Source organism: Peromyscus eremicus, unplaced genomic scaffold, assembly GCF_949786415.1.
Source record: "Peromyscus eremicus unplaced genomic scaffold, PerEre_H2_v1 PerEre#2#chr23_unloc_1, whole genome shotgun sequence".
In the NCBI taxonomy this organism is placed as follows: Eukaryota; Metazoa; Chordata; class Mammalia; order Rodentia; family Cricetidae; genus Peromyscus; species Peromyscus eremicus.
Genome location: NW_026734287.1, coordinates 1,058,427 through 1,086,220, shown reverse-complemented (window position 1 = coordinate 1,086,220; position 27,794 = coordinate 1,058,427). Strand labels below are relative to the sequence as shown.

The 27,794-nt window shown below is 40.5% G+C and overlaps 1 protein-coding gene across 2 annotated transcripts; it reads left to right on the top strand.

Annotated features, from left to right (window-relative positions):
* Nucleotides 1-1,661: 1,661 nt before the first annotated feature.
* On the top strand, nt 1,662-26,786 carry LOC131900874 (cytochrome P450 3A9). Of its 2 annotated transcripts, none has more exons than XM_059252204.1 (13): nt 1,662-1,732; nt 4,093-4,189; nt 5,502-5,554; nt 6,198-6,297; nt 9,179-9,292; nt 9,517-9,605; nt 11,652-11,800; nt 14,581-14,708; nt 16,440-16,506; nt 21,670-21,830; nt 23,110-23,336; nt 25,738-25,900; nt 26,603-26,786. In XM_059252204.1, the coding sequence occupies exons 1-13, from the start codon at nt 1,662-1,664 to the stop codon at nt 26,696-26,698; spliced, it is 1,515 nt and encodes a 504-aa protein (XP_059108187.1). In that variant the 3' UTR covers nt 26,699-26,786. The 2 variants fall into 2 exon arrangements, with proteins under 2 accessions (XP_059108187.1, XP_059108186.1); XM_059252203.1 differs by having other exon boundaries at nt 4,093-4,195.
* Nucleotides 26,787-27,794: the final 1,008 nt, after the last annotated feature.

The window sequence follows — 27,794 nt, the reverse complement described above, 5'->3', positions numbered from 1 at the left end:
TTGTAAGGTTCCATATGAGGGACCTGGAGAGATGGCTAGGTTGTTAAGAATACTTTCTGCTCTTACAGAGGACTGAAGCTGAGTGCCCAGCATCCATGTTGGGTGGCTCACAACTGTTGGTAACTCCAGTTCTAGGGGAGTTCTAGTCCACTGTACTTTTCTGGCCTCTGCAGGTACCCACCCATGGGTGTACATGTGCACGCACTCCCAACATGACTGAAAAAATAAAGTAAAACCTAAAAAGATTCCATATGCAATACTTGTCTTTCTGAATCTGACTTATTTTGCTTAACCATGGTGATCTCAGGTTCCATTCGTCTTCCTGACAATGAGAGGAATGCAGGAGAGGATGTAGAAATAAACCTATCAGCTACACCTGATGTAGGAGAACAGCAGGGAAGGAGGTTCCAGAGGCATCAAGATTGTCATATACGTAAACCAATGATAGAGGAAGGATAGAACCCCCTTTTTCTTTGTAACTGTTGTACTACAGTGAAGAGGCACCATGGCCAAGGCAGTTTAGTTTCAGAGGGTGAGTCCATGATCATCGAGCTTGGCGACAGGCAGGCATGGCACTGGAGCAGTAGCTGAGAGTTTACATCCAATCCGAAGGCAAGAGGCAATGAGAGAGAATGGGAATGGTGTGGCCTTTAGAAACCTCAAAGCCCACTCCTGGTGACACACCTTCTCCAACAAGGCCAGACCTCCTAATTATTCCCAAACAGTGGAGTAAGTGTTCAAATATATGAGCCTACAGGGGCCATTCTCATTCAAACCACCACATGACCATGGGCTGCATACAACAAAACAGAATTTAAAAACCACACACACACACACACACACACACACACACACACACAAATATATACACAAAACTCAGAAGGCACTATGTAAATTGTCTATAAAGGAGGGGGAACTCTCATGTCCCAGTGTCTTTGATCCTTGGACCCTTCCCAGCTCTCTGAACCATTTCCAGTGGGGAATAAATCAGGCTGACCAAGCCACAGGGAGCGAGTTTGTAAGTAGCCATGGGCTCTGCTTCAGTTCCTACCTCCAGATTTATACCTTGATTTTCTGCCCTGACTTTCTTTCATAAGTTGCAATATGAAATAAACCCCTTTCCCCAGGTTGTTTTTGATCATAGTGGTTTCTTCTTCTTCTTCTTCTTCTTCTTCTTCTTCTTCTTCTTCTTCTTCTTCTTCTTCTTCTTCTTCTTCTTCTTCTTTTTTTTTATCACAACTACAGAAAGCAAACAAGGGCAGAACTACTAGAAAAGAATTAAAGCCAAGGATTTCATTTGAGTTTCTGATAAGAAGCAATAACCTTTGCACTCAGTGATAATGAAATCACTGGTTGCATTTTTTTGGTTAATATTTATTACCAAATGAATTCAAAGATCAAAGTGGGCACATCCATGGTGCCATGCCAACTGCTAAGATAGAGAGTGTACCTGACTCATGGAACTGTGGTTGGAGCACTCTGGTGTTTTCATTGGTTGCAAGGCCAGCCCAACCCCTTTCCCAGTCCTTAAGCACTGCAGGCTGGCCTCCTTGAGTCACAGCTGGGTGGGGAAGGAAGCTCATCAGGCTCAGACCTGCAAGGCACAACACACAGAGCTGAGAATAAAACACAAAAGAGAGACTTGATTAAAGAAAGCGGCGATGGACCTGATCCCAAACTTTTCCATGGAAACCTGGATGCTCCTGGTTACCAGCCTGGTGCTCCTCTACCTGTGAGTAAACTGCCCAGGCTCCTCTCCTCAGTGATCAAGACTTGGGGATGTGAATTGGATAATTCTTTCCTCTACCTGTTTGGAAAATCCAAAGAGAAAATGAAGGGGACGTTGCTTGAGTGTAAGATGCTAAGACCTAAGGTGTTGCTATTGGTCTTATGCAAATCCCTCCAAGGGGATAAGTAGGCCTTCCCCTTCTACTAAACTCCACTTTCTGTGGATAGGAGGATTGAGTGACCTCAGTTATACTTGGGGTATCCTCTGATTGAGTCTTGGTTTTTCCCTAGATTAACCAACCAGAGCTCAGCAGAAGCAGATTACAAATAGCTGGTCACTGTGTATGATAGGAGGAGGCCTCTTCTGCAAGGTCTTGGGATTGTGGGGATGGGAGGAGCTTCTGTGTCATCTTCACCTGTGTCCTCTGATGCAGGAGATGTATAGTGTTGCCTCATGTGCACATGGCTAGTTTCTGCTCCCTTGTCCCACTTCTAAGACCATTTATACAATGCCCCTAATATACTCCAGGCTATATGGTACGCTCAGACTATTCCTTGTTTTGTTATCCTTCCCTGGATCTCTCTGTCTTCCCCCAATTCAGTCCTTCTACCTATAATTTGCTGAACTATTTGCTTCTAAGTAATGAATCTTTTTGTATTATATTTGATCATTTTATTTTATGTGAGTGCTTGGTCTGCATGTATATATGCGCACTACATGTGTTATTGTTGCCCATTGAAGTCAGTAGAGGACATCTTATCCCTTGGAACTGGAGTTACGTATAGATGGCTGTGAGCCACCATGTAGATGCCGGAAATTGACTCCGGGTCCTCTGCAAGAGCAACAAGTGCTCTTAACCACTGACCCATCTCTCTAGTCCTCATAAATGATGAATCTTTAGGGCAAATGAGACCTGTAGCCTCAGTATAAGGAGTTACTCCTCCCTGGCTTTGAGATCTCCTGGCATCCTCAAAAGGCAGGCAATCTGTAACCAAAATTCTAAGTTCTACTGGGAGCATCAGTCAAAACATCCATCCCAGGATTTCCTTTCAATGAAGGGAGTCCTGTACAAGTGAGGGGAGGAGAGAGGTTATCCCGATTTCTGGGATTCAAAGCGTATGTGGCCACCATCCCCAGCTCATTCTACTGCAGTTGTTCTCAATCTGTGGGTCAAGAGCACTTTGGGGGTCAAACGATCCTTTCTCAGGGGTCACATATCAGACATTCTGCATATCAGATGTTTACATTATGTTTATAACTGTAGCAAAATTACAGTTATGAAGAAACAATGAAATAATTTTACAGTTGGGTCACCACTACATGAGGAACTGTATTAAAGGGTTGCAACATCAGGAAGGTTGAGAACCACTGTTTTTTCTCTCTCTGTCTCTGTCTCTGTCTCCGTCTCTCTTTCTCTCTGTGTGTGTACATGCGAGTGTGTGTGTGTGTGTGTGTGTGTGTGTGTGTGTGAGAGAGAGAGAGAGAGAGAGAGTGTGTGTACATGCGAGTGTGTGTGTGTGTGTGTGTGTGTGTGTGTGTGTGAGAGAGAGAGAGAGAGAGAGAGAGAGAGAGAGAGAGAGAAAGAGAGAAAGAGAGAGAGAGGGAGTCTATGAGTCTGTGACTTCTGTCACCATTTTACTCTAAGGAAAGTTAGACATTCATAATGATGTGAAAATGAAAAATTCAAACGTGGTTTTATTTTTATTTATCTTTAAAGCAATAGGTAAGTATTTAAAATATTGTGCAACATCGTTTCCATCTGATAATATTTTACAATTAATGGAAATGTTTCATTTCCTTCTTTCTATTCAGCTCTAGATATCCCAGAACCTTCCTTCAAAAAGTTAAAATGGGGTTGTTGCTTTCAATATTTGCGACAACTGATGTATTTACTCATTTGTTTATGATAGTGCCAGGAATGGGAGCCTAATGCATAAACAAATACGTGGTATAGATCGCATGTATGCTTTGAAATAAACTTGCTTATCAGGTTTTAAAAAATTCATCAGTGTTTGATATACCTGTCTGTCCAGTCATGTGAATCCCTTAGTACAGGTGGATAAGGAAGAGGATGGGCCAGTGATGAAATGAAATATCTTCAGGTATGAGTTACAAGGAAGTGGAGAATATGCCTCCTCTCTCAAGAGAAAACTCTCAGATACACTTGCTGGTTGTAGTCTTTGAGAGTCCCATGGAGAAGATGTGAAGACTAAAAATAATTATTGTTGTTGGAGTTTTTGTTATTTGTTGCCGACATGTTGCCTCCCATGTTTGAATTTTACAGTGTCTGTATCCACAGCTGGTGAGCCACTATAGCATACAATGACAATCCCAATGTACTAATTTTCTCTTTTACTTCATAGGTATGGAACCCATTCACATGGGATTTTTAAAAAGTTGGGAATTCCTGGGCCCAAGCCTCTGCCTTTCTTGGGTTCAATTTTTGCTTACCACCAGAAGGTAAGTGTTCACTGGGCTCCCTATCTTTCCTCTTGTGTTTGCCAAGATCGGCTTAGGTCCATCAATAAAAAGACAAGATCTTGAGTAGAACTGAGGTAGCATTTCAGAAACTATGTTTGGCTTCCATCTGAGACAAGATCAACTTCTTGAAGGCCTTGCTGTTAGTCTTTGGAAAATCTGGTTTGGCGCAGTTCATCAGCTCAGACCTTTGACATATCAACACTCATGTTGAGGACTTGATGTTCAGACTTGTGATCCTCCAAGGACAATGTCCTTTGTTCCCAGTGCAGATTCTAGCAAGAGACAGCCATGCTTCTGGAATTTTTATTTGCATAATTAGAACTTATAACTGAAACTTAGCAGAAGTTTTCTTCTGAAGTGTCAGAGACTCATTGCCAGTATTTCATTTCCAACATTATGTGTAGAGGAGAAAGTACTTTCCTTTGCTCTGTTCTGTGTAGAGGTGGCCTCTCCCCATTTTTCCATGTTGTCAGGGCGCCATAAAGGCAAACTCTCTTTGTTATTTTTTTAAAAATATATTTTTTTTGTGTATGGATATTTTGCCTGCATACAAGTCTGTGTATGAGTTCTGGGTGCCCACAAAGGTGTCCCCCTAGAATTGGAATTACAGATAGCTGCTATGTGGGTGCTGAGAATTGAACCCTGGTCCTCTGACACATCAGGCAATGCTCTTAACCACTGTGCCATCTCTTCAGCCCACTCATTATCATTCTTATTCACTTGCCTTCTCACTCAGAAACTTGCTGGAGACTAAATGCTCTAAATTAAAGGAGGCCACTGGTCTCTTCACTGTCACAATTCTGTTAGTCTTCTAAGGAAAGAGGCATGAAATAAATGAAAAAGATGCTGGGTAAGGAGTTTAGTGGATCTCACTGGCATTCCCTTAGCTTCTGTTTCTCCATTGTGTCTATGGAGGGAACAGTTCAGAGAGTCTTGGGATTTTAGGGACAGCATGTGGAGAAGCGAAATCTTTAGAGACATGTTGTTAGCTGTTATTTGTAGTGAAGGGTAAGTGGCCAAGCATAGGCAATTATTTACAATCAAGGGTGAGCTTTTGTTCATTTGCAATGTTGGGAGAAAATTCGAGAAACTTTAATATCCCCATTTCAAATACCTCTAGCAATTTAATCTCCTTTCCACTCCGACAGCTACAAATAACAATCCTCTCACTGCTGTCTAGGGATAGACAGTATACCTGATTTTGTAAGATCCAAATCATTTGTGCCCAAACTAGAGGTGGGAAGAGTATATTTAATATATTTATGGATTTTTATTTTCTTTCTCTTTCCAGGGCTTCTGGGAATTTGACAAACAATGTCATAAAAAATATGGGAAAATGTGGGGGTAAGTATTATGGCAACTTCCATTGGGAAGACAGGAAATGTCAAAGCCCACAGGAGTGTAAGCTATGTATTACGAAGATTTTGGGGGGCTTTTCCTACCAAAGGTCCCATATGTCTCCCAGTGTTGTGCTTCGCAGACAGAATTTGGCAGAGAAAGTCACATATTTTGACTTTTCTCCAGGACTTGACAGTTCAGGAATGGTTCACCTGAGTTTCAGTCCAGTGTCTGGATGTTCCACTATTTTGAACTTAAGTTACTTACTTTCAATTTTCCATTCACTTCATATCCTTTTTGGTATTCTAATATTTTGATCATGCAAAATTATAAAAAATAGTACATGGGCAATATTCATGTAGGCACCATCCAGGTAACACATGCTCCAATTTAGTTCTAATTATGATCTTTGTGTAGAGCTATTTTGTGTTTGCCCCTCCCTGAATGTCCTACGTTACACTTCGTTTCATGAGATGCCAGTGACCTATGGTCAGAATCCCTAACTTGAACTAGATGCTCATGTTGCAGCATGTTGCGTAACTAAGGTGTTGGTTATATAACATCTGGATCAGATTCTGGATTCCTTGGCATGCCTCCAACTATCAAATCTAGATGGCTGGGTTTAATCCTCTTTGCTTTGCCAATGCAGATTTTTTGAGGGCCGACAGCCTATGCTGGCTATCACGGATCCAGATATGATCAAAACAGTGTTGGTGAAGGAATGTTATTCTACCTTCACAAATCGTCGGGTAGGTGCCTATTCTCTATTTATATATTTATTTATATATTAGGGTCTTTTTGAGGCATGAATGTTTACGTACATGTGCATGAGGTATATGCATATGCATGCCCATGTACATACCTACACACATATGGAAGTCGGAGAAGGATGTTGGATGTCCTGCTCTATCTGCCTTATTCCCTTGAGACAGAGTCTCTCACTGAACCTGGAGCCAGGCTGTCAGTCAGTAAGCACTGGCAATTCTCCAGTTTCTGTCCCTCACAGAGCTGAGGTTATAGATGCACAGGGCCATGTCCAGCTTTTTAAATATGTGCTTGATATTCAAACTCAGATCCTATGTTTTTATATGTTAGTGGTTTTTTTTTTTTTTTGAAAAGGTTTTTCTGTATAACAGCTCTGGCTGTCCTGGAACTTGCTTTGTTTTTACAGAGAACCACCTGCATCTGCCTCCCAAGTGCTGGGACTAAAGGTGTGAGCCACCACCACCTGGCAATATGTTAGTTTTTTATCATGAAATAATTATAATTTCATAGGGCATTGGCCCAAAATACATAACAATGGTCCATATGTTCCTCATCTTGTTTGTCTCAATGGTGATATTTTACATAACTATAAATTTAGTATGTTTCTGTGACAGAAAATTTGTATAACCCATACATTTTATTCAGTACCAATTTTACATCTCTTTATTTTGTAGTGTGTGTGCACAAGGGTATGTAACCCCATGCATGTTTATTGGTGCACCTATGTATAGCCATCAACAGCCAAGGTACAGAACTGTTCCTTCACCACGAGGTTCCCACATCCTTGTCTATTAGAGTTGCCACACATAGCTTGTATTTTCTTTTTTTAGTTGGAAACATTTTATCTTTAGTTTCTACAACATTGGCATATATTTATTGTACAAAACAGTGGGCTTTCTTGTGACTTTTTTATTTTTTAAATAGTTATTTTATGTATATGTTTGTATGTGTTTCTCTCCGTGTGTGCATGTGCACATGTGTGTAGGTGCCCACAGAGGCCAAAAGAGGGCACAGATCCTTTAGAGCCATAGTTATTGGTATTTATGAGCCAGCTGTTATGTGTCGGGGACCAAACTCCAGTCCTCTGCAAGAGCAGCAAGTCTTCTTTTTTTTTTTTTTAATTAAGATTTTTTTCATTCATTTTACATACCAATCACAGATTCCCCTCTCTTTCCTCCTCCCATCCCCTCCAGCCTTCCCCCTGACCCACCCCCATTCCCTCCTATAAGAAAATAAGGTCTCCCATGGGGTGTCAGCAGAGCCTGGTACATTCAGCTGAGGCAGGTCCAAGCCCCTCCCCCTGCACTGAGGCTGTGCAGTGAGTCTTAAGTGCTGACCCTTCTCTCCAGTTCCTATAATATTTTGTTGTATGAACATAGTTTAAAAAAAACTATTATCGACACTGATAGGTGATATTCATGTCTCTGAATTTGTCTTCACTTAATGTGATCTTTGGTTCCATCTATTTTCCTGTAAATGATATAATTTTGTTCCTCTTTATGGCTGAATAAGACTCCATTTTGTGTGTGTGTGTGTGTGTGTGTGTGTGTGTGTGTGTGTGTGTGTGTATGCATGTCTATAGCACAATACTTTAGTATTCTAAATCTTGTGTTTGTGAGAGTTTTATGTGAGAAAGTGTGTGTACATGTGTGTGCCTGTGTGAACCTGCAGAGGCCCCAAGGAGGATGTTAGGTGTTCTACTGTTCTACACTGCTGTTTTGGCTAGTCTGGGGGGTCAGTGAGCTATCGGTATCTGCCTGTCTCCATTCCCCCAACACCAGGTTACAGGCACTCTTGGCCATAAAATGTTTTAAAATGTGGCTGTTGCAGATTCAAACCCAGGTCCTCATGCTTAAAGAACAAGCCCTTCTACTCTTGGAGCCGTCTCCCCAGCAGATTGTTTTGATCTGTGAATTCTTGACGTTTCTTCATTCCTTCAAATTTTCATTGATTTTTTTAAATGAGCATTTTTTTTTAAAGATTTATTTATTTATTATGTATACAGTGTTCTTTCTGCACATATCCCTGCAGGCCAGAAGAGGGCACCAGATCTCATTACAGATGGTTGTGAGCCACCATGTGGTTGCTGGGAATTGAACTCAGGACCTCTGGAAGAACAGCCAGTGCTCTTAACCGCTGAGCCATCTCTCCAGCCCCTTAAATGAGCATTTTTATCACTATTGTTAGGTTTTGTTAGATTCATACCTAAAGTATTTCATTTTCTTTGGAATGATTGTGAAAGTCATTGTGTATTTAATGTAGTTTTGCATATTCCTCACTTACCAGTGTGCCTTAATTTTTGCAAATTGACTCATTTGTAAGTTCCAGATATTTGTTTACATCTTCCATGAATTCTCTATCTTGACATTATTTTAATAAAAAATAGGGAAGTTTTTTCTTTCTATATACTTTTTATTTCATTTTTTTCTTCACTCCAGTACAATGTTGAACAGAATGTTGAGTGTGCATTTACTTTTAAAGGAGATAAACTTTATTCTTCCACAGTTGGGCTCAATTTTAGCTGCTGCTCTTGTGACTTTCCATACAACACATACACTTAAAATTTTTTATTGCATTTATTAATTACATATTATTAGTAGAGCTAGGCATAATATTGAAATGCATGCATATTGATACATCAATCAACTCAAGCTTACCTTTATCAAACCTCCACAACTGACACACCCTCCTTTCTCTACCTCCAGCCTCCTAGAGAGTAAGGCATTTGAAACACACATTTCCTGTGCCATTCAATGACATAGTTATAAACAATTTGTATGTAAATGATGCCTGTTAACATTTCCCCACAACCTGGCAGTTCTCCAAATCTATATAGGGCAACATCTCTTTTGCTTTGGATTCTAGGTATTTGGTCCATCGGGAATTTTGAAAAAAGCCATCTCCATCGCTGAGAACGAGGAATGGAAGAGAATTCGAGCATTGCTGTCTCCAACCTTCACCAGTGGAAAGCTCAAGGAGGTAATGAAGTAATAAGCTTGTCATTGGAAACATGAGGAACAGATCTGGGGACAAGTAGAGTGGAAAATCACAGTCCTTTTCCAAGCAGTGTCCTCTGAGTTGAAACTTCCTAAGAATGTCCTTTTGTGTTAATGGGACTTCTTGCTTTGTCCTTGGGGAAGCTGTGTCCACTGGGAACTGAGCCCCCTCAGCTCACAATGGATGGTGTTTTGTTTTGTGTATAGATGCTCCCCATCATTAACCAGTATGCAGATGTGTTGGTGAGAAATATGAGGCATGGATCAGAGAATGGGAATTCCATCTCCATGAAAGAGTGAGTGCTGGCACGGTTGTTGGGGGCTAGGTTGTTGTGTGAGTTCTTTTTCTGTTCCTGTGACAAAAGATCCTGACAAAAGCAACTGAAAGAAGAAAGGTTTCATGTTGGCTTACAGTTCTAGGGGGATACAGTATGTCACAGCATGAAGACATGGTGGCATGAGCAGGAGGCTAGCGGATCACACTGTATCTACGATCAGGACGAAGGAAGTATGGCCAGACTATAGAGACTCAAGGCCTGCCCAAAATGACTTGCTTCTTCTAATGAGGCTCTACCTCCAAGTTTCCACATTTTTTTCACAGACAGTGCCACTAGCCAGGGACCAAGTGTTCAAATGCATGATCCTCTGGGGGAATATTGCACATTCAAATCATAACAATAATGCTAGGAGACCCCATAACTGCCAGCTGTGGTGTTGAAGTGTCCATTGTTAGGTTACTCCAGGACCAGTAGAAAGTGAGTTGTATGGTGTTTCAACTGATTACAACAGTTCAGACTACTACTGAAGTTTGAGACCAGAGGAAACTGGAGACATCCTTTGTAGCAGTATTAGGATGGGCTTATAATGGGCCAGCCTACAAAGGGTTGTCTCCTATAAGAAGGTAGGATGACTTACAGAGAACAAGGCTCACCTCTGTATACAAGATCCATTACTAAGTCATCTACTCAATTGCCATTTTTGAAATTCTAGAAAAAAAAGATAATTTAGAAAGAAGGGACATTATCTAAACAAACCTGTTAGTGTTGATTCAGTAGAAAAGATGGAGAAAGTACTCGGATGCTGTGTGTGTACCAGGAAAGTTAAAATGTCAAACAATTTATATTCCATCATAAACTTGTTGAGACTATCAATGAAATAGTAAATCTTTCCTTGGTCTGGCAAGACAGTTCAGTGGGTAAAGGCACCAGCCACCAAAGCGATAACTTGAGCTAGATCCCTGGGAGCCACATGGTAGAGGGAGAGAATTGACATCCATAGTGAAGAACAATGTAAAATGAATACACACAAGCTTAATATTTAGCTTATCTTTCCCACACTTACAAAGCTCAGGACTGAACCCAGTGTCTTAGGGTTTCCATTGCTGTGAAGAGATGCCATGACCATAATGACTTTTTTCTTTATTTTTTTTTATTATGAGATTTTCTATTCATTTTACATATCAACCTCAGATTCCCCTGTCCTCCCTCTTCCCACCCCCAGCCTTCCCGCCCGCAGAGCAACCCCTATTCCCATCACCTCCAAGGCAAGGTCTCCCATGGGGAGTCAGCAGAGCCTGGTACATTAAGTTGAGGCAGGTCCAAGCCCCTCCTCCCTGCACCAAGGCTGTGCAAAGTACCACGACAACTCTTATAAAGGAAAACATTTAATTGGGTGGCTTACAGTTCAGAGAGTCAGTCTATTATCATCATGGTGGGACATGGTGGTGTGCAGGTAGATATGGTGGTAGAGAGGTAGCTGAGAATTCTACATCTTGCACAAGCAACAGGAAGTGAACTCGGACACTGGGTGGAATCTTGAGCATAGGAGACCTCAAAGCCCACCCTCACAGTGACACACTTCCTCCAACAAGGCTGCACCTACTTCAACAAAGGTACACCTCCTAAAAGTGCCACTCCTTATGAGCTTATTGGGGGCCAATTACATTCAAACCACCACATCTAGGGAATGCTAATGTGGATCATGTCTTCCTACATCCATTAACACAATCAAGGCAACACCCCATAGGCATGTCCAACTTGGTATAAACAATTCCTCCTTAAGAGTTTCCTCCCAGGGATTTCTAGATTATGTTATTTTGATAATTAAAACTAACCATCGTAGTATCCATGCCATCCCACAGCACAAAGACAGGAACAACACTGTCACCTGAAAAACTTCTCACAATTGAGTATGATTGGAACAAAGGCATCATAGGCAGGGTTTCTGTGTGGCACTCTGATTATCTTGGCTGGACATGAATTTACTCCTACTTCACACCTTATGTGTCTTAGGCAGAGTAGGAAGAGGTGTAGCTGTTAATTTCCATTTCTCTATGTCCTCAGCATTTTTGGGGCCTACAGCATGGATGTGATCACTGCCACATCATTTGGTGTGAATGTTGATTCCCTCAACAATCCACAGGATCCTTTTGTGGAAAAAATAAAGAAGATCTTAAAATTTGATGTCTTTGATCCATTGTTCCTCACAGTCAGTACGTGACCTAATGTTTCATTCTTTACGTCTTTTTAAGTAACAGTGTAGTGAAATATTATTTGCCTATGTTGTCAGTAGTCCATTTAAACAGGCCAAAAGACGGTTTTCAGTATATTTAAAATATTTTCAGCTATCACTGTTGTCAGCTGTGGAACATTTTTGTCATCTCAGAAACTCTGTACTTTTAATGACTAACTCCTTACTCAGGCATAAACAACAAGTAAGTCTATTTTCTAACTGCACAGATTTACCTATTCTGGAAACTTCATACAAATAGAACTGTGTAATGTCACCTTTTGTATCTCACTTTCAAATTAGTATGTTTTAAAAGTTCATGCATCTTAGGTGTGTATTAGTATTTCATTTCTTCTATGACAGAATTGTGTTCCATCTTATGGACATGTCATGTTCTGTCTGTGACTGATGGATATTTGGAATGTTTTGACTTTTTTGGCTGTTGTGAAACAGTGCTGTTAATGAATATTCTTTTTGTTTTTGTTTTTCGAGACAGGGCTTCTCTGTGTAGCTTTAGAGCCTGTCCTGGACTTGCTTTGCAGGCCAGGCTGGTCTTGAACTCGCAGAGATCCGCCTGCTTCTGCCTCCTAAGTGCTGGGATTAAAGGTGTTCGCCATCACTACCTGGCCTTGCTATGAATATTATGCAAGTTTGTGTTTCAACACGTTTTCAGTTGTTTTTTGATGTATACTCAAGGGGAAGTCCTGAGTTGTATAGTAATATCTAATATAATGTGCTGAACTAATTAAGGACATGTCTTTAATCACAAAAGAGGTTTTTTTTTGTTTTTTTTTTGTTTTTTTGGCTTTTCTGTTTTTTTCATCTGTTCATCTGTTTTGCTGATTTTCATTTTCATTGATATACTCAGTTATACAGCAGAGCATCCTTGAGATGAATCCTACCGAGTTAGGGTAATATAACTCTTCTTATAGTCACTTGATTTAGTATCTAATACTGTGTTGAAAATCTTGCAACCACATTTACAAGTGATGTTAGTTTGTAGATTTCTTTTCCTGTGAGATATTCGTCTGGTCTCAGTATTAGGACAGTACTCATATTATGGAAAATTTTGGAGATGTTTTCATGTCCTTTCTATATTTTGGACATATTTAGGAAGAAATGGCATATGCTTTTCTTTAAATATCTAGCAAAAGTCATCATTGAAACCTCCTGGTTTTAGGCTTTCCTTGTGGATAGCATTTTTTAAAAAATCAGAAGCACTTTAAATTCTGTACTTAAGGCTAGATAGGAGGAGGTAAGATTAAGTATGATCCTGGAACACATTGATCTGATAATCTCCTCTTGTCATAGTTTTCCGTTTTCTCTAGATTGTGAGGAATGCTATGGATCTCTGTGTGCTTGCTTTGCAAAAAATAACTTCTCATTATGTCACCAGTCTATTATGCATTGTATGCATTTCTTTTTGAGTCAGTTTCTACAATTTGTGTATTTCTAGGAATTTGTACATTCTGGCTCAGATGTATAATTGAGGCTATTGTCCTAGTCGCTCAATTACTAGTGGGATTCCTTTATATGCCCTTGTGTTTTCCATAACATTATTCTCCTCCCACTTCACTATGCATGCTAGTAATCTGAGCTATCACTCTAATTCTAGAACAATCCCAGCTAACATTTTGCCAACTCTGAAGACATTTTCAAAGAAGAATCTTTTGTTTTCATTGATTTCCTCCATGTTTTTTATTTTATTAGTTTGCACTTTGGTCAGTAGTATCCACTCTCTCTCTGCCTGAAGTATGTTTTTCCTTCTCTTTTAGTGGTACATGCTATAAAGTATTGTCATACGGCATCAGTTTTTCCTCAATACCCATAAATTCCCTTCTGGATATTGTTTTGTCTCTATCTTATAAGGTTTTCTTCATTTTTTTTTTTGTGTTTTTGGTTAATGTTATCATCATCATCATCATCAGTGTCTGTGTTCATGGGTGGGTGGGTAGGTGCACTGGAGTATATGGGTATATGGGTGTATGCACTGGAGTATATATAAGTATGCAGAGGTCAGAGGACAACTTCAGGCATCTGCCACCTTTTGTTTGAGGCAGGCTCTCTTGCTGGCCTGGAACTTCACCAAGTAGGTAGGTGAACTTCACCAAGCTTCACTAGCCATTAAGCTTCCAGGAATTCACTGTCTTCATCTCTCATGTTGCCATTCCCGAGGCACTGCACTTGGATTTTAACGTGGGTTCTGGGAACTGAACCCAGAGCCTCACATTTGCAAGGCAAGCACTTAAGCCTCTGAGCCATCTCTCCAGCGTGAAAGCTCTTTCTTGAACATCACGATTAACTGCAGCAACTGGACTGAAGCCTGATTTATCCAAAAAGACCTTAGTCCAACATGTCAAGGGTGAGAGGTCAAGGGATTTAACCCTGAAACCATGCAGCAGGTGCCATTGATATCACTTCTATGTCAGTGGCCATACATTGACACACCCTTTCCCAGCCAGTGGCTTGGAACCTGAGAGAGAGAGAGAGAGAGAGAGAGAGAGAGAGAGAGAGAGAGAGAGAGAGAGAGACAGACAGAGACAGACAGAGACAGAGACAGAGAGACAGAGAGAGACAGAGACAGAGAGACAGAGAGAGACAGAGACAGAGAGAGAGAGAGAGAGAGAGAGAGAGAGAGAGAGAGAGAGAGAGTCTTGGTTGAGATCCTGATAACTTTTACTGTTCTGAGTGTTTGGAATAAATGTAATCATTCCAGGTAAAATTTGTATTTTCACCACGGTTTCTCTTTTCTTTCCCCTCTAGCACTCTTTCCATTCCTTATCCCAGTATTCGATGTGTTAAATATCTGCTTGTTTCCAAAAGATGTTATAAGCTTTTTTAAAACTTCTGTACAGCGAATGAAGGAGGATCGATTGCAAGAGAAAGCAAAGGTAATAACTGCTCACACGAGGACTTTCATTTGTTGATAATGTATTTCTCCCTCTTTCTATAAAACAATTATGCATATATATATATATATATATATATATATATATATATATATTTCCTCTGTATCTTTAAAAGTTACATGAGGAGTGTTACATGAGGAGTGTAGGTTAACGACAGGGAATTTTTGATATTTAGAAGAGAATGAAGAGTGTAGTGGTTGGGAATAGAGAAATAAAATGAGCCAGAGAAAGCATTTAAAATTAATGATATGCCTGACAATTAGTGTACCACAGAATAAATATTTTTAGGGCAAGAATTTCACCACATGCTAGTAAAAAGATATTGCTTGCATATGATTTGTGGGGATGTAAACTGGGGGAATTATGGAAAACTATATGGATAGATCTAAAAAAAATCAAAGTTTGTTATTTTCTCAGTGCTGGAGATAAAATAAAACCCAGATCCTTACATGTGATCAGCAAACATGTCATCCTTGAACAATGGTTCAAGTTGCCCTGGGTATCCAGCTCAATCTTATTCTAGAGTTTCATATTGGAAACAGAGTTTATGACTTTGATGTTGGACTGGAAGATCCCAACAGAGAAGCTATTATTATTATTATTATTATTATTATTATTATTATTATTATTATTATTTTGGTTTTCACCTTCCTCTGCCTCCTGAGTGCTGGGATTAAAGGTGTGAGCTATCACACCTAGACAGGAACAACCATTATTAATGGATAATTTCTTCAAAGATTAAGTCTTCAGTGATCTTAGTTCACATCAGAGGAAAAAGATGAGCAAAAAGTCAAAAGTAGAACTTCCATGTGATCCAGCCATCTTCCTGTTGGTCATAAGATGACATAAGCTTGTGTGGGAGACATTTGTACTCCTATGCTCATTGAAGTCACTCTAAAAATCCCCAAAGCTATAGAGGAATGGACTTTGAAAGTTCTCATCACAGATGAGTAATGGATGTTGAGAAAAATGTACTTAACCTGATTTAAGCAACATTCAATATATACATGCATCAAATTTCATTTCATTCCATTTCTATGTACAATTTTTTTTGTGTGTGTCATTTAATGTAAATTTAAAAAAGTGAGACAAAATTACTACTTCCTTTTCCTAAAAGGATAATGATTCTGCTTACAAATTCTTTCCAGGTACTTTAACTCCCCAGACCTCATACTGGCAAGAAATCACTTCATTTCCAAGCTTATCATTTTACACATTTTCAAAAAAAAAGTCATTTTATTCTACCCAGCACAGTTTAGTCTGCTTTATTTTTAATTTTAAGTTTTTTTGAGATAATCTTGCTATGAAGCCCAGGCTCGTCTCTCTCAGTCATTCTGCCTCCAAGTTTCATCATAAGGACAATGGTTTGAGATTAAGATGGGAGAACACCAGACTGAAGTCCAGAACTTCTGTGTGAGCACACATGCAAAGGGAAGGGGCTAACCTGGACTGTTCAGAAGCCAGAGAACTCAGGGTCAAAGACAGGAAAGACCAAAGCCATTGGATGCAGAGCCAGTGTTCACTCAGGAAAGCATTCTGCTCTCCAAAGCATGTGTATGGACATGTTTTTTTGTTTATCATTGACTTTGGGAATCCCAGCCAGACTTCTGGACTTTCAATAAGCATTATTATCAGAATGGTGACTAGTTCTGCACTTGTGACTCACTCTGACCTCTCAACTGACCTTGAATCTTTTAAAAATTATTCTTTCAGCAAAGAGTGGATTTTCTTCAGCTGATGATAAACTCCCAGAGTTCCAACATCAAGGAGTCTCATAAAGGTAAGCAAGAATGTTTTATGTTTACTGATGGGGAACCTCAGAGTGAGGAGTTTGTCCTGGAAATATTCAGAAGGATTTTCAAGTAGATGACTATGTCTCCAAATTTCAAACAAACAATTCCAACCCCTTAAAAAAAACTCCACCCCAACCCACAGATGTAGACATTATATACAGCAGCCAGAGGAACTTTCTAGAAGCACAGGATTATTACTGTGTTCAAAACCTGAAGGGCAGCTGTAAGCATGCAATTCAGGACTGGAGATCACCAGTGGTCTCTGGATCTGGTACTACAGAACAGATACCAACTGGGCCTCATCTAGATCCCCTGAGTCAAAAGCTCTGCCTGGAGATTTTCATGTAGACACCCAGTGAGAGGAACAGCCCCACAGTGGTGATGGTCACTGGAAACCTGGGATGAATGCTTGTCCAGCTCTTGATTTACAGCCAAGCTTTGATTTCCTGTGTAGTTGATATGGAACGTGTAGAGAAAGCCTTGGGACTAAGTACATACCCCACTACTCTTACTAGCTTTTCACCTGCTCATTATCCCATCATGGGTGGTTTCTAAGGAAGCCATTGCTGTGACGGTTGAAGAATGATGGCTTTCTAATGCCGTCCCATCCTATGCAGCTATGAGCTCTGTTCTGTGTAAGAGAGGGGCAAGCCGTCTGTTTTCTGTTTCATTTTCTTCTTTTTCCTCCTTCTTTCTCTTCCTTCCCTTCCTTCATCCTCCACAACTCCTCCTCCTTCTTCTCTCCCCTCCTACTCTTCCTCCTCCTCCCTCCCCTTTGTTTTTCTCCTGCTCCTGCTCCTCACCTCCCCTGCACAATCCCATGTATTAATTCTGTTCCCTCACTATCATTACTTATTTTGACACTCAGGTTCATTCAGGCATGTACATTGAATAAGTCTTTCATATGGGCATCTGAGCTCTTTTTTTGAGATCATATATATATAATCACAAGATTTATCCTTTCCCTTTCTCCAAACCCTTAACATATACCCCTCCATGCTCTCTTTCAATTTCACGTTCTCTTTTTTCATTGTTATTGAATGCACATATGTATATACATAAATGTTCCTAAATATAATCTGCTAAGTCTGTATGACGTTATACATATGTATGCCTTCAGCAATGGCAATTTGGTACCGAATAACTGTGCTCTTCCCTGGAGAAGACTGTTTCTCCCCCTCTCAGCATTGCTTAGTTGCCTGTCATTCTCTGTGTAGTGTTGAAGCCTCATGAACTCTCCCCGTGCACTTTGGCATATCTATTGGTGTCATCCTTGTCAGCTCGTGTTTGGGCAGTCATGTTATTGAGACTTTATGGGCATAGCTTCTGATATTACTAGGAGACAGTCTCACAGAGGACTTCCTGATCTCCTGGCTCTTCCTGCCCCCTCATCTGCAATGTCCCTTGAACCTTGGGTGTGGGAGTGTTTTGTAGATATATCTACTCGGACTAGGCTCCACAGCAGTAGTGGCACACACACCTTGGTGGTAACCAACAGCTCTCTAATTGGATTTAAGACCTTCTCAACAAGAGGGAAACCATGCCTGGTACTGAAAACCAGCTAACTACTCAGGGCTAGTAAAGTCATGGATCTTAGAGGAGAATCTACAACCACCATTTTACTAAACCAGCATAATCCCTAACAACAGTCTAAACATTTGGCCTTACAGCATCAGATAAGTACACTCTTCATCCCTCATCAAGGAAACTTGTCTTTGGAACAGACTAAGTTCTTTCCTATTCTTCTCTAATTTTATATATTTTAAAAAGTAGTTTACAAATTTTAGAGAAATTATAGGCTCACAGTCAATTTCAGTTGAGTTTATACAGGCTTTCATATGTTCCTGCCCCCCTCACGTGCACAGTCTCCCATCCTTTTTAGAATAAATTTTAGAAATTCACTTATTTTGTTTGTGTATATATGTGGGCATGCACATGAAATGGTGTGCGTGTGCGGGTCAGAGGAAAATCTGCGCAATCCTGTCCTCTCCTTCTGCCCTTTGTTTCTGGAGATGGAACTCAGCTCATCAGGCTTGGCAGCAGACCCTTTACCTGCTGAGCCATCTTGCTGTACCATCAAACTCTCCCATTTTTAACATTCCTCAATGGAGCAATATGTTTGTTATGAGCATTGAACCTACATGTTCATATTATCACCGAAGGCCCATAGTTATAATTAGGATTCATTCTTGGTCTTGTCCATGGCATCTGATTCATGCTCAATGACTGTGGGCAAGTTTATACTTGACTGGCTAGTTTATACTTTATGGGAAGATAACATGAGTCATTGTGCATACGACTACCTTGTTGTAATCCCTGCACTGTAAAGAAAAACTGTTAAATAAAGAACACACACATAAGGACAGTCTTGCTTGGTCAAGTTTAGCTTTAGTCAAAAGCTTGGGTCTTAGGGAACAGGGCTGCATTTCACAGCTTCAGGGTACAGCATTCCACAGATGCAGTTTATCTGGAGTTGATGTTTCTTCCATTTGAGATTAAAAACAAAATCTCTAATGAGGCTCCATTTATTAGAATGTTGCTAGTCATTACCATTTCAATTAAGGAATTATTCTCTAATTTATTTCTGTGTATGTGTGTATGTATGTGTGAATGGATGAGTGCAGGTGCCTGTGTTGGTTAGAGGAGAGCATCCCTGGAGCTGAGGTTACAGGTGGCTGTGAGTTGCCCACAACTGAACTTAGGTGCTCTTCAAGAACAGCCTGCATTCTTTTTTTTTAGACAGACTTTTTCTGTCTGTCTTGGAACTTGCTTTGTAGACCAAGCTGACCTCAAACTTAGGGATCCACAAGCTTCTGCCACCCAAGTGCTGAAATTAAAGGCATGTGCCACCACTATCCAGCTACAACCTACATTCTTTTTTATTTAAAATTTTTTTCATTTTACATACCAACCACAGATCCCATGTTCATCCTTCCTCCTGCTCCCCTCCAGCCTCCCCCATAACCCACTCCCCATTCCCTCTTCTGGAAAGGTAAGGCCTCTCACAGGGAATCAGCAAAGCCTGGTACATTCAGTTGAGGCAGGTCCAAGGCCCTTTCCCTGCATCAAGGCTGTGCAAGGTGTTCCACCATAGGTAATGGGCTCCAAAAAGCCAGCTCATGCACCAGGGATAGACCCCAATTCCACTGCCAGGGGCCCCTTAAACAGAGCAAGCTATACAATGTCTCTCACAGGCAGAGGGCCTAGTCTGGTTCCATGCAGCTTCCACAGCTGTCAGTCTAAAGTTCATGAGTTCATGAGCTTGGTTCAGTTGTTTCTGTAGATTTCCCCATCATGATCTTGACTCCCCTTGCTCATAGAATCCTCTTTCCTCTCTTCAATTGGACTCCCAGAGCTTAGCCTGGTGCTTGGCTGTGGATCTCTGCATCTGCTTCCATCAGTTACTGGGTGAAGGCTCTATGGTGACAGCTAGTGTAGTCACCAATCTGATTATCAGGGTATATAGCCTATGTTCTTAACAGGCTGAGCCATTTCTCTAGCCCATCACTCTAAATACTCTGTAGCTATTCCTTTTTTCTGTATTTCTCTCATTTCTGAATTACATTTTGAAGATTGGTAATACTCGTTTGTCTAATGGTTTATGCATATAAATATCACAGCTCATGAAAGTTCAAACACTGACCAGGGAGACGTGGGGTGGGTTTGAGATTCTACTAAGAGCTTCCAAGTTGTTGCTACTGGTCCACAGACCACACTTTGAGTAGCTTTCATACCACTGCCTCAGGTTTCTTAAGACCTATATAGTTCATAGATCTGCTAATGTTTCATGCACTTAAACCTTTCTATTTCATACTTACTCAAAATGTTTGAAACTAAGTTTTAGGCAGAATAATTTTTTTTTTAAAGGGCAAATGGTGTCATCTATTTTACTTATATGGAGTCAATTTTCCAGGGCTGGGGTTATGGCTCAGTGGTTAAGAGCAATTGCTTTGTGAACATGAAAATTTTAGTCTGAATCCCCAGCACCCATACAAAAGGCTAGGTAAAGCTACATGTGCTTGTATAGCCCCAGAGCCAGAAGGTGGGAACAGGAGGACCCAGAACTCAGTGGCTAGACAAACTAGCTGAAATGATGAGCTTCTAGTTCAGGAAGAGACCCTGTCCCTGCAAATTTCACGATGTCATTGTTTTTCTCTGCTGAGTAGTTTCCATTGTGTATATGCCACATTTTCTTTATCCATTCTTCAGTTGAAGGGCATCTGGGTTGTTTCCAGGTTCTGGCTATTAGGAACAATGCTGCTATGAACATAGTCGAGCATGTGTCCTTGTGGTATGATTGAGCATTCCTTGGGTATATGCCCAAGAGTGGTACTGCTGGGTCCTGAGGTAGACTGACTCCCAATTTTCTGAGAAACTGCCATACTGATTCCAAAGTGCCTGTATAAGTTTGCACTCCCATCAACAGTGGAGGAGTGTTCCCCTTGCTCCACATCCTCTTCAACATAAGCTGTCTTCAGTGTTTTTGATCTTAGCCATTTTGACAGGTGTAAGATGGTATCTCAGTGTCGTTTTGGTTTGCATTTCCCTGATAACTAAGGATGTTGAGCAATTCCTTAAAAGTCTTTCAGCCATTTGAGATTCTTTTGTTGAGAATTGTCTGTTTAGCTCTGTAGCCCATTTTTTTTTTAAATTGGATTGTTCGGTATTTTGATATTTAGTTTCTTGATTTCTTTATATATTTTGGAGATCTGCCCTCTGTCAGATGTGAGGTTGGTGAAGATCTTTTCTTATTATGTAGGCTGTTGTTTTTGTCTTACTGACCATGTCCTTTGCCTTGCAAAAGTTTCTCAGTTTCAGAAGGACCCATTTATTAATTGTTCCTCTCAGTGTCTGTACTACTGGTCTTATATTTAGGAAGTGGTCTCCTGTGCCAAAAATCATAATTTTTTTAAAAAAAAAAATACTGATCTCCTTTACCTAAAATGTGTCTATTTGGCCAGCAATATAGATCAACAGCCAAAGACCTGAGTTCAAATCCAAGGAACCAAATGTTGCAAGGAGAGAAATCACTCCTGCAAATTGTCCTCTGACCCTCACAAGAATGCCATGGCATACTCCCCCCTCCTCCCTCTCTCTCTCTCACACACACACAAATGAAATAAAATAAAATGTATTTCCTTTCCCATTAGCTTTATCCGATCTGGAGATTGTGGCTCAGTCTATTATCTTTATTTTTGCTGGCTATGAGACCACCAGCAGCGCTCTTTCCTTTGCTTTGTATTTACTGGCCACTCACCCTGATGTCCAGAAGAAACTGCAGGATGAAATTGATGCAGCTCTGCCCAATAAGGTGAGCGGACGGGACCTGGAGAGGGAGGAAGGGAAGAGGAGACACATTGACATGAATGACTCCTTATCAGTGAGATTTTTTTCAATGAAGTGATAATCATCAATTCCTTCATCACCTTTACTTAAGGTTCTAAAAAGAGAAATGAATGGGAAACAGGCATTGGCTACTTACTGCTTTTAGGAAAACAATGTCTTTGTTCATGAATGTTGGTACAGCTTTATCCATTTTCTGTCATCAAAAACTACCAAGAAACAACCACCAAATCACAGTGGCATGGAAGATGAGCTTTGGCTAGCCAAGTGTCTCAGCAGTCAGGTCTGCTGACGTCATGGGGTGTGCTGTTGCCTGCTGTTGGCTGAGTGTGACTGGCCTTGGCTGGACTGGGCTAGGCAGATTGATTTAGTTCTGTCCCACACATCTCTCTCCACTCATAGGCGGCCTGAGTCAAACTCTTAACCCTACATTACAGTTTGTCTGAAAGTCCCATAAAGTAATAGTCAAACATTTCTCACATTGGTCTTTACAACTCTGCCCAAACTGGGAGGCTTGGGATGTGAGGTTATGTGGTCTGTGAGGCCCTCTGTCTGCCTTATCATTCTCTTCAGAGCTCCCAGGCAAGCCCTGAGGGAACAACCAGTGTGCTGGACCAGCAATAGAGAATGTGGCTGAGTGATGGATCCTGTTTTCATTGTAACTTTTTACCAGGGTTGGAACTGAGCATTTTGATGGCAATGACTACATCTATCTTTTGTCACCTTTAATATAGAAGAGACCAGTATCTCCTCAGATCATTTAAAATTTTATCCTGTTAATGCTTCCAAATTTTATATATATTTGAAAGAATGGCCACATGGGATATTTTCAAATAAGTACAATAAAAATTTTTCTTCTTCCTATGTTTATATACCTTCAAGTACATGTACGTGCCCTTTCTGTGAAAAGGTAACTCTAAGTGTGTCAAGATGTTGACTCTAATTATCATGATCTGTTAGTTATGGTTCCCTACATAAGAAAGAAAAAGTAGTATATAGTAATGCTGAGGATTTTAGGTCCTGGGTTTGGGATTGTCACAAAGTCTCCATATTTCATAATTACCCTACATTTCTTATAGGTGCATTGAGCATGTTCAAATATCAGTTATCAAAATGCTTTTTAAATGCTAAGGTCTTTCATCAACAGGAGTTTTTCTTTGGTAGTGTAACCCCTTAGTAGTTCTCTACAGATGAAAGTTAGTTCAAAATCTTAATTTATGAAAATCTCTCTCTCTCTCTCTTTGTAGGCACCTGCCACCTATGATACCCTGGTCCAGATGGAGTATCTGGACATGGTGGTGAATGAAACTCTCAGGTTATATCCAATTGCTGGAAGACTTGAGAGGGTCTGTAAGAAAGATGTTGAAATCAATGGGGTGCTCATTCCCAAAGGGACTGTGATGATGGTACCAACCTTTGCTCTTCACAGAGACCCAAAGCATTGGCCAGAGCCTGAGGAGTTCCACCCTGAAAGGTACAGGGATATGGGAAAGATAAACTACCCAGAACTGGACTAGTCCAAGCATGATGTGCTGTCTATTGGTGTTGAAGTCACATAAGTAGCAAGAGCAGTCTGTCTCTGTGTCTACTTAATCTATCTATATACTTATCTACCTATTCAAACTTTTAAGACAAGAGTAGCATCTGTCACAATGTCCTCCACACTATGCCATTTTATGCATTAGGCTTTTCATGCCTAGGTTTTTCTTGCTGTTCCCTTTAGCTGCTCCCCTCACCTTTAGAGAATATTTACATTTTCCATTTGACTACACTTTGCCTCCTGGGTCCTTCACTGTGGCTGTAATGGTGTCATCTGAGGGCCTTGTCATTTGAGCAGCCTTGCTGAGGACAGAGGAGACCACAGGTCCTTACATTATTTGCCTCTGGCTGTTGTCCTGGCCACTTCCTTACCTTATGTGACGTTTCCAAAGCCATGTTGCCTGCTGTCTAGGAGTCTGAGACACTCTTCTTTTAGATGTGGCTCAGGTGGTCTCTTCTGGAAACCCAGAAGCAAGGTCAGGCTTCAGTCATAGTTCTACAGTCTAATTTTTTTTTTTTTTTTTTTTTTTGGTAAGCAAAATAAAGAATGGTGTTTTTAGGGCAGAGGCTGGCAAGCCGAAAGGACTAGGATTTAGACATTCATTGCTTCTAATTATACACCTCCTGGTTTCTGGTACCTTATGTTGTTGGTCATGATGTGCCATTTAGACATCATTAAGTCTTGCTAAAGAACTTAACCAGAACTCATCAGTTTTTCTGTCTTCCAGACCAGATGACTTTTGTGTTCCTTCCAGTCTCAATAATTACATCTCCTATAGCTTTGTAACACACAGATGATTGACCATACTGTTGTTATATTCATTTAATAATGAGACAGATAGCCTGTGTTTACTGTGTATGAGGGACTACTCCAAACACTGATAAAGCAATTATGTTGATGAATGTCTACAACAGAGAATGTTTGACAAATTCACAAGTGTACTGTATACAAATCAATATCCACAGTACCCTCAATGGAATTCTATGTGACCAGTAACCATTTGTCCATGTGTGGTGTTTGTTCACACACCTCCAAAAATCATCATTATGATTTTGGAAATATAATAGTCTTATATACGTTAGAATTTTTCCAAAATATTAAAAAATAGCTTAAAACACATAGTCATATTGCAATTGCCACTTTTCTAAAAATCAAAAATTTCTCTTAAGTATCATTTATATGTTATATAATTTGAATAAAAGTTGTCTATTTTCCTAGATTTTTATACTCAAAGGAACACATAGAGAAATAAATTAATGATAATATTATATTAGAGTAGCATTGTATGTCTTTGTAAATCATCTGACTTAAACTATTCAGTAAGAAGGAAGGGAAGAGCAAGAAGAAAAAGAAGTAAGAGGAAGGGAAGAAAAAGGGAGGCTAGAAGAGACAGAAGGAAGGAAAAGGAAGAGGAAGAATGAAAGAAGAAAGGGAGGGGAAAGAGGAAGGGAAAAAAGGGTAGAGGAAGGGAGGATGGGAAGCTGGAAGGAAGAGAGTGAGAGATGGAAAGAAGTGGGGAGAAAGGGAAGGTAAGCAGTGAAGGAAATAAGAGAAATAAAGTAGAAAAATAATAATGGAGAAGAGAAAAAAGAATAACAGAGAGAGGACAGTGCAAGGGAAACAATTTCAGTAGAGGTAAGAATTTTATCCTCCTGCTTTAATGAGTGTTAGTTCAGCCAATAACATACTTTTCTTCATTTGGTCTCATTTCTTATGTCTCAGAGAATGAACACATCATACTAAATGCAAAGATCATGTTTAAAGATGAATGTTTGTTTTAGACAGCATTTACTTCATCTCAATATGACTCCTCCATGGTAAAGCAAGAGGGAGGACTTGTAATTTGTATAATTCTTATGGCATATCACCCACACTTTTGACTTGTATAATTCCTATGGCATATCGCCCACTCTGAGGCCCAGAGAACATCACAGAAGAGGTGGTAGAAAGACTGTAGGAGCTAAAGAGTAGAGGAGGTGTGGCAATAGTGTCTTCTGGCTAGAACACAGCCTTTGCCATCATGAACACATAATGTCTGTGACAACCTATGAAAGACTCACACAAAATAGACATGAAAATAGGAGGGGACAAGTTGTGAAGAAGACAGTGAATAGAGTTGGGGAGGGTATACACGAAGTTAATGTGGCAGGGAAAACAATCACAATGCATTGTATACAAGTAAGAAACTGTAAACGTCACACCAGAATTTCCACAACTGACTCAGGAAAGCTTCCTGTTTACTACTGCTTATGGGTATCTAAAAAATATCAAGCAAGTGACTGTTGTGGATTCTTAGGCTTCATTAACTTGTCTTCATCTACTCCTGTGGGACCAGGTTCAGCAAGAAAAACCAGGGTAGCATTAATCCTTATACATATCTGCCCTTTGGGGATGGACCCAGGAACTGCATTGGCATGAGGTTTGCTCTCATGAACATGAAAATTGCTCTTGTCAGAGTCCTGCAGAACTTCTCCTTCCAGCCCTGTAAGGAAACTCAGGTGAGTGTGCTTTTTCAGAAGTTATATTTTTGGGGAGTTTTGCTTTTTAACTGGGGCATTAATTTGCAGAAAAGCATATTGATCTATTTGTCCAAGGAATTTCTTTGCAATATCTATTGGATAGTTTAAGTATTTCAGTTTTAGAGTTGCATCTTTTGCTTTATAAAGACCTAAGTATAATGACTGTCTAAATTCACGGGCTTCAGAAGATAGGTCTGTCAGTAAGGTTCTTGCCTTGAAAGCATGTGGACTTGAACTTAATCCCCATAACTCACGCAAAACAAAGCAAACAAAGCAAACAAGTAAGCAAACAAGCAAACAAACCAAAAACCCACCAACATACCAACCAGAAAACCCAGCCAGCAACCAAACACCAACCAACCAACCAACCAACCAACCAACCAACCAACCAACCCACCTATTACCAGCCAGGTGTGTTGGCATGCACTCGTAATCCCAGCACTGAGGAGATAGACCAGCAGATTCCTGGGGCTTACTAAGCTGCTACACTATATAATTTGTGAGTTCTAGGCCAGTGAGAAACCCTGTCTCCAAAAAGGTAGATAACACCTAAGGAAGGACATAGGAGGTAAAAGTAGTTTTTGTGTGCTTGTAAAGCACTCTTGGCATTTGTATGTCTCTTTGTATTTGTGGTTGGTGTCATTTCACTGACTGCTTCTTGTACTTGCTGGACTGTTACAGATCCCTTTAAAAATAGCCAAGCAAGGACTTCTTCAACCAGAAAAACCAATCCTTCTAAAGGTTGTGTCAAGAGATGAGACTGTAAGTGGAGCTTGATGCATAGTCGTCTATTATGATGCTGCATCCCACTGGACCAGAAACCAATTCAGATTGTGAATAAATACAAAGATGAAGATGTGGTAATCTTGTGCACTCATGCAGGATTCTGGGTGTTCATTGAGCTTGTCATGGAACATAAGGATATAATGACACCAATCTAAGATAGATATGTTCAACTCCCTGGTTCTTGTGGGACTCTATTTCTACTTCATTGTCACTACCAAATCCCCTGATTTCTGATGATAAAATAAACACCAGTTACTAGTTTTAACAACAACTACTACTGAAAATGAGAATTTTTATAGTGATGCTTAAAGCTAATTTTTATTAAGAATTTTTTTATTCATTTTATATACCAAAGATGCCCCTCTTCCCTCCTCTTGCACTTTCAGCCTCCCCCTCCCAGTCTACCCCCATTCCCTCTTACAAGAAGGTAAGGCCTCCCATGGGGAGGTACATTTAGTAGAGGCAGGTCCAAGCCCCTCTCCCTGCCTCAGGACTGTGAGACGTGAACCATCATATAAGTGGGCTCCAAAAGGCCTGCTCATGCACCAGGAATGGATTCTGATCCTACTGCCAAGGGGCCCCTTAAGCAGATTGTGCTACACAACTGTCTCAGTTATGCAGAGGGCCTAGTCCAGTCCCATGCAGGCTCCACAGGTGGTGATCTAATTTCATGAGTTCCCACTAGTTTGGTTTGGTTGTCTCTGTATGTTCCCCATCATGATCTTGATGCCCCTTGCTCATAGACTCCTTCCTCTCTCTTTTTGACTGGACTCTTGGAGCTCAGCCTGGTGTTTGGCTGTGGATCTCTGCATCTGTTTCCATCAGTTACTGGAGAAAGGCTCTATGATGACAGTTAGGATATTCACAGATCTGATTACTAGGGTAAGCCAGTTCAGGCACCCTCTCCACTATTGTTAGTAGTCTAAGGTGGAGTCATCCTTATGGATTCCTGGGAACTTCCCTAGCACCTGGTTTCTCCCTATCCCCATGATGTCTCCCTATATCATGGTATCTCTTTTATTGCTCTGCCACTCCATCTCTGTTCCAGCTCAACCGTCCTGTTTCCTTATGTTCTCATCCCCCGTCC

Bases quoted from the DNA above. Each gene is read 5' to 3' on its own strand.
- LOC131900874 (XM_059252203.1), top strand. From the start codon at position 1,662: ATGGACCTGATCCCAAACTTTTCCATGGAAACCTGGATGCTCCTGGTT. The intron at 16,507-21,669 runs GTAAGCAAGAAT...CTTTCCCATTAG, and splicing joins CATCAAGGAGTCTCATAAAG to CTTTATCCGATCTGGAGATT. The intron at 25,901-26,602 runs GTGAGTGTGCTT...GGACTGTTACAG, and splicing joins AGCCCTGTAAGGAAACTCAG to ATCCCTTTAAAAATAGCCAA.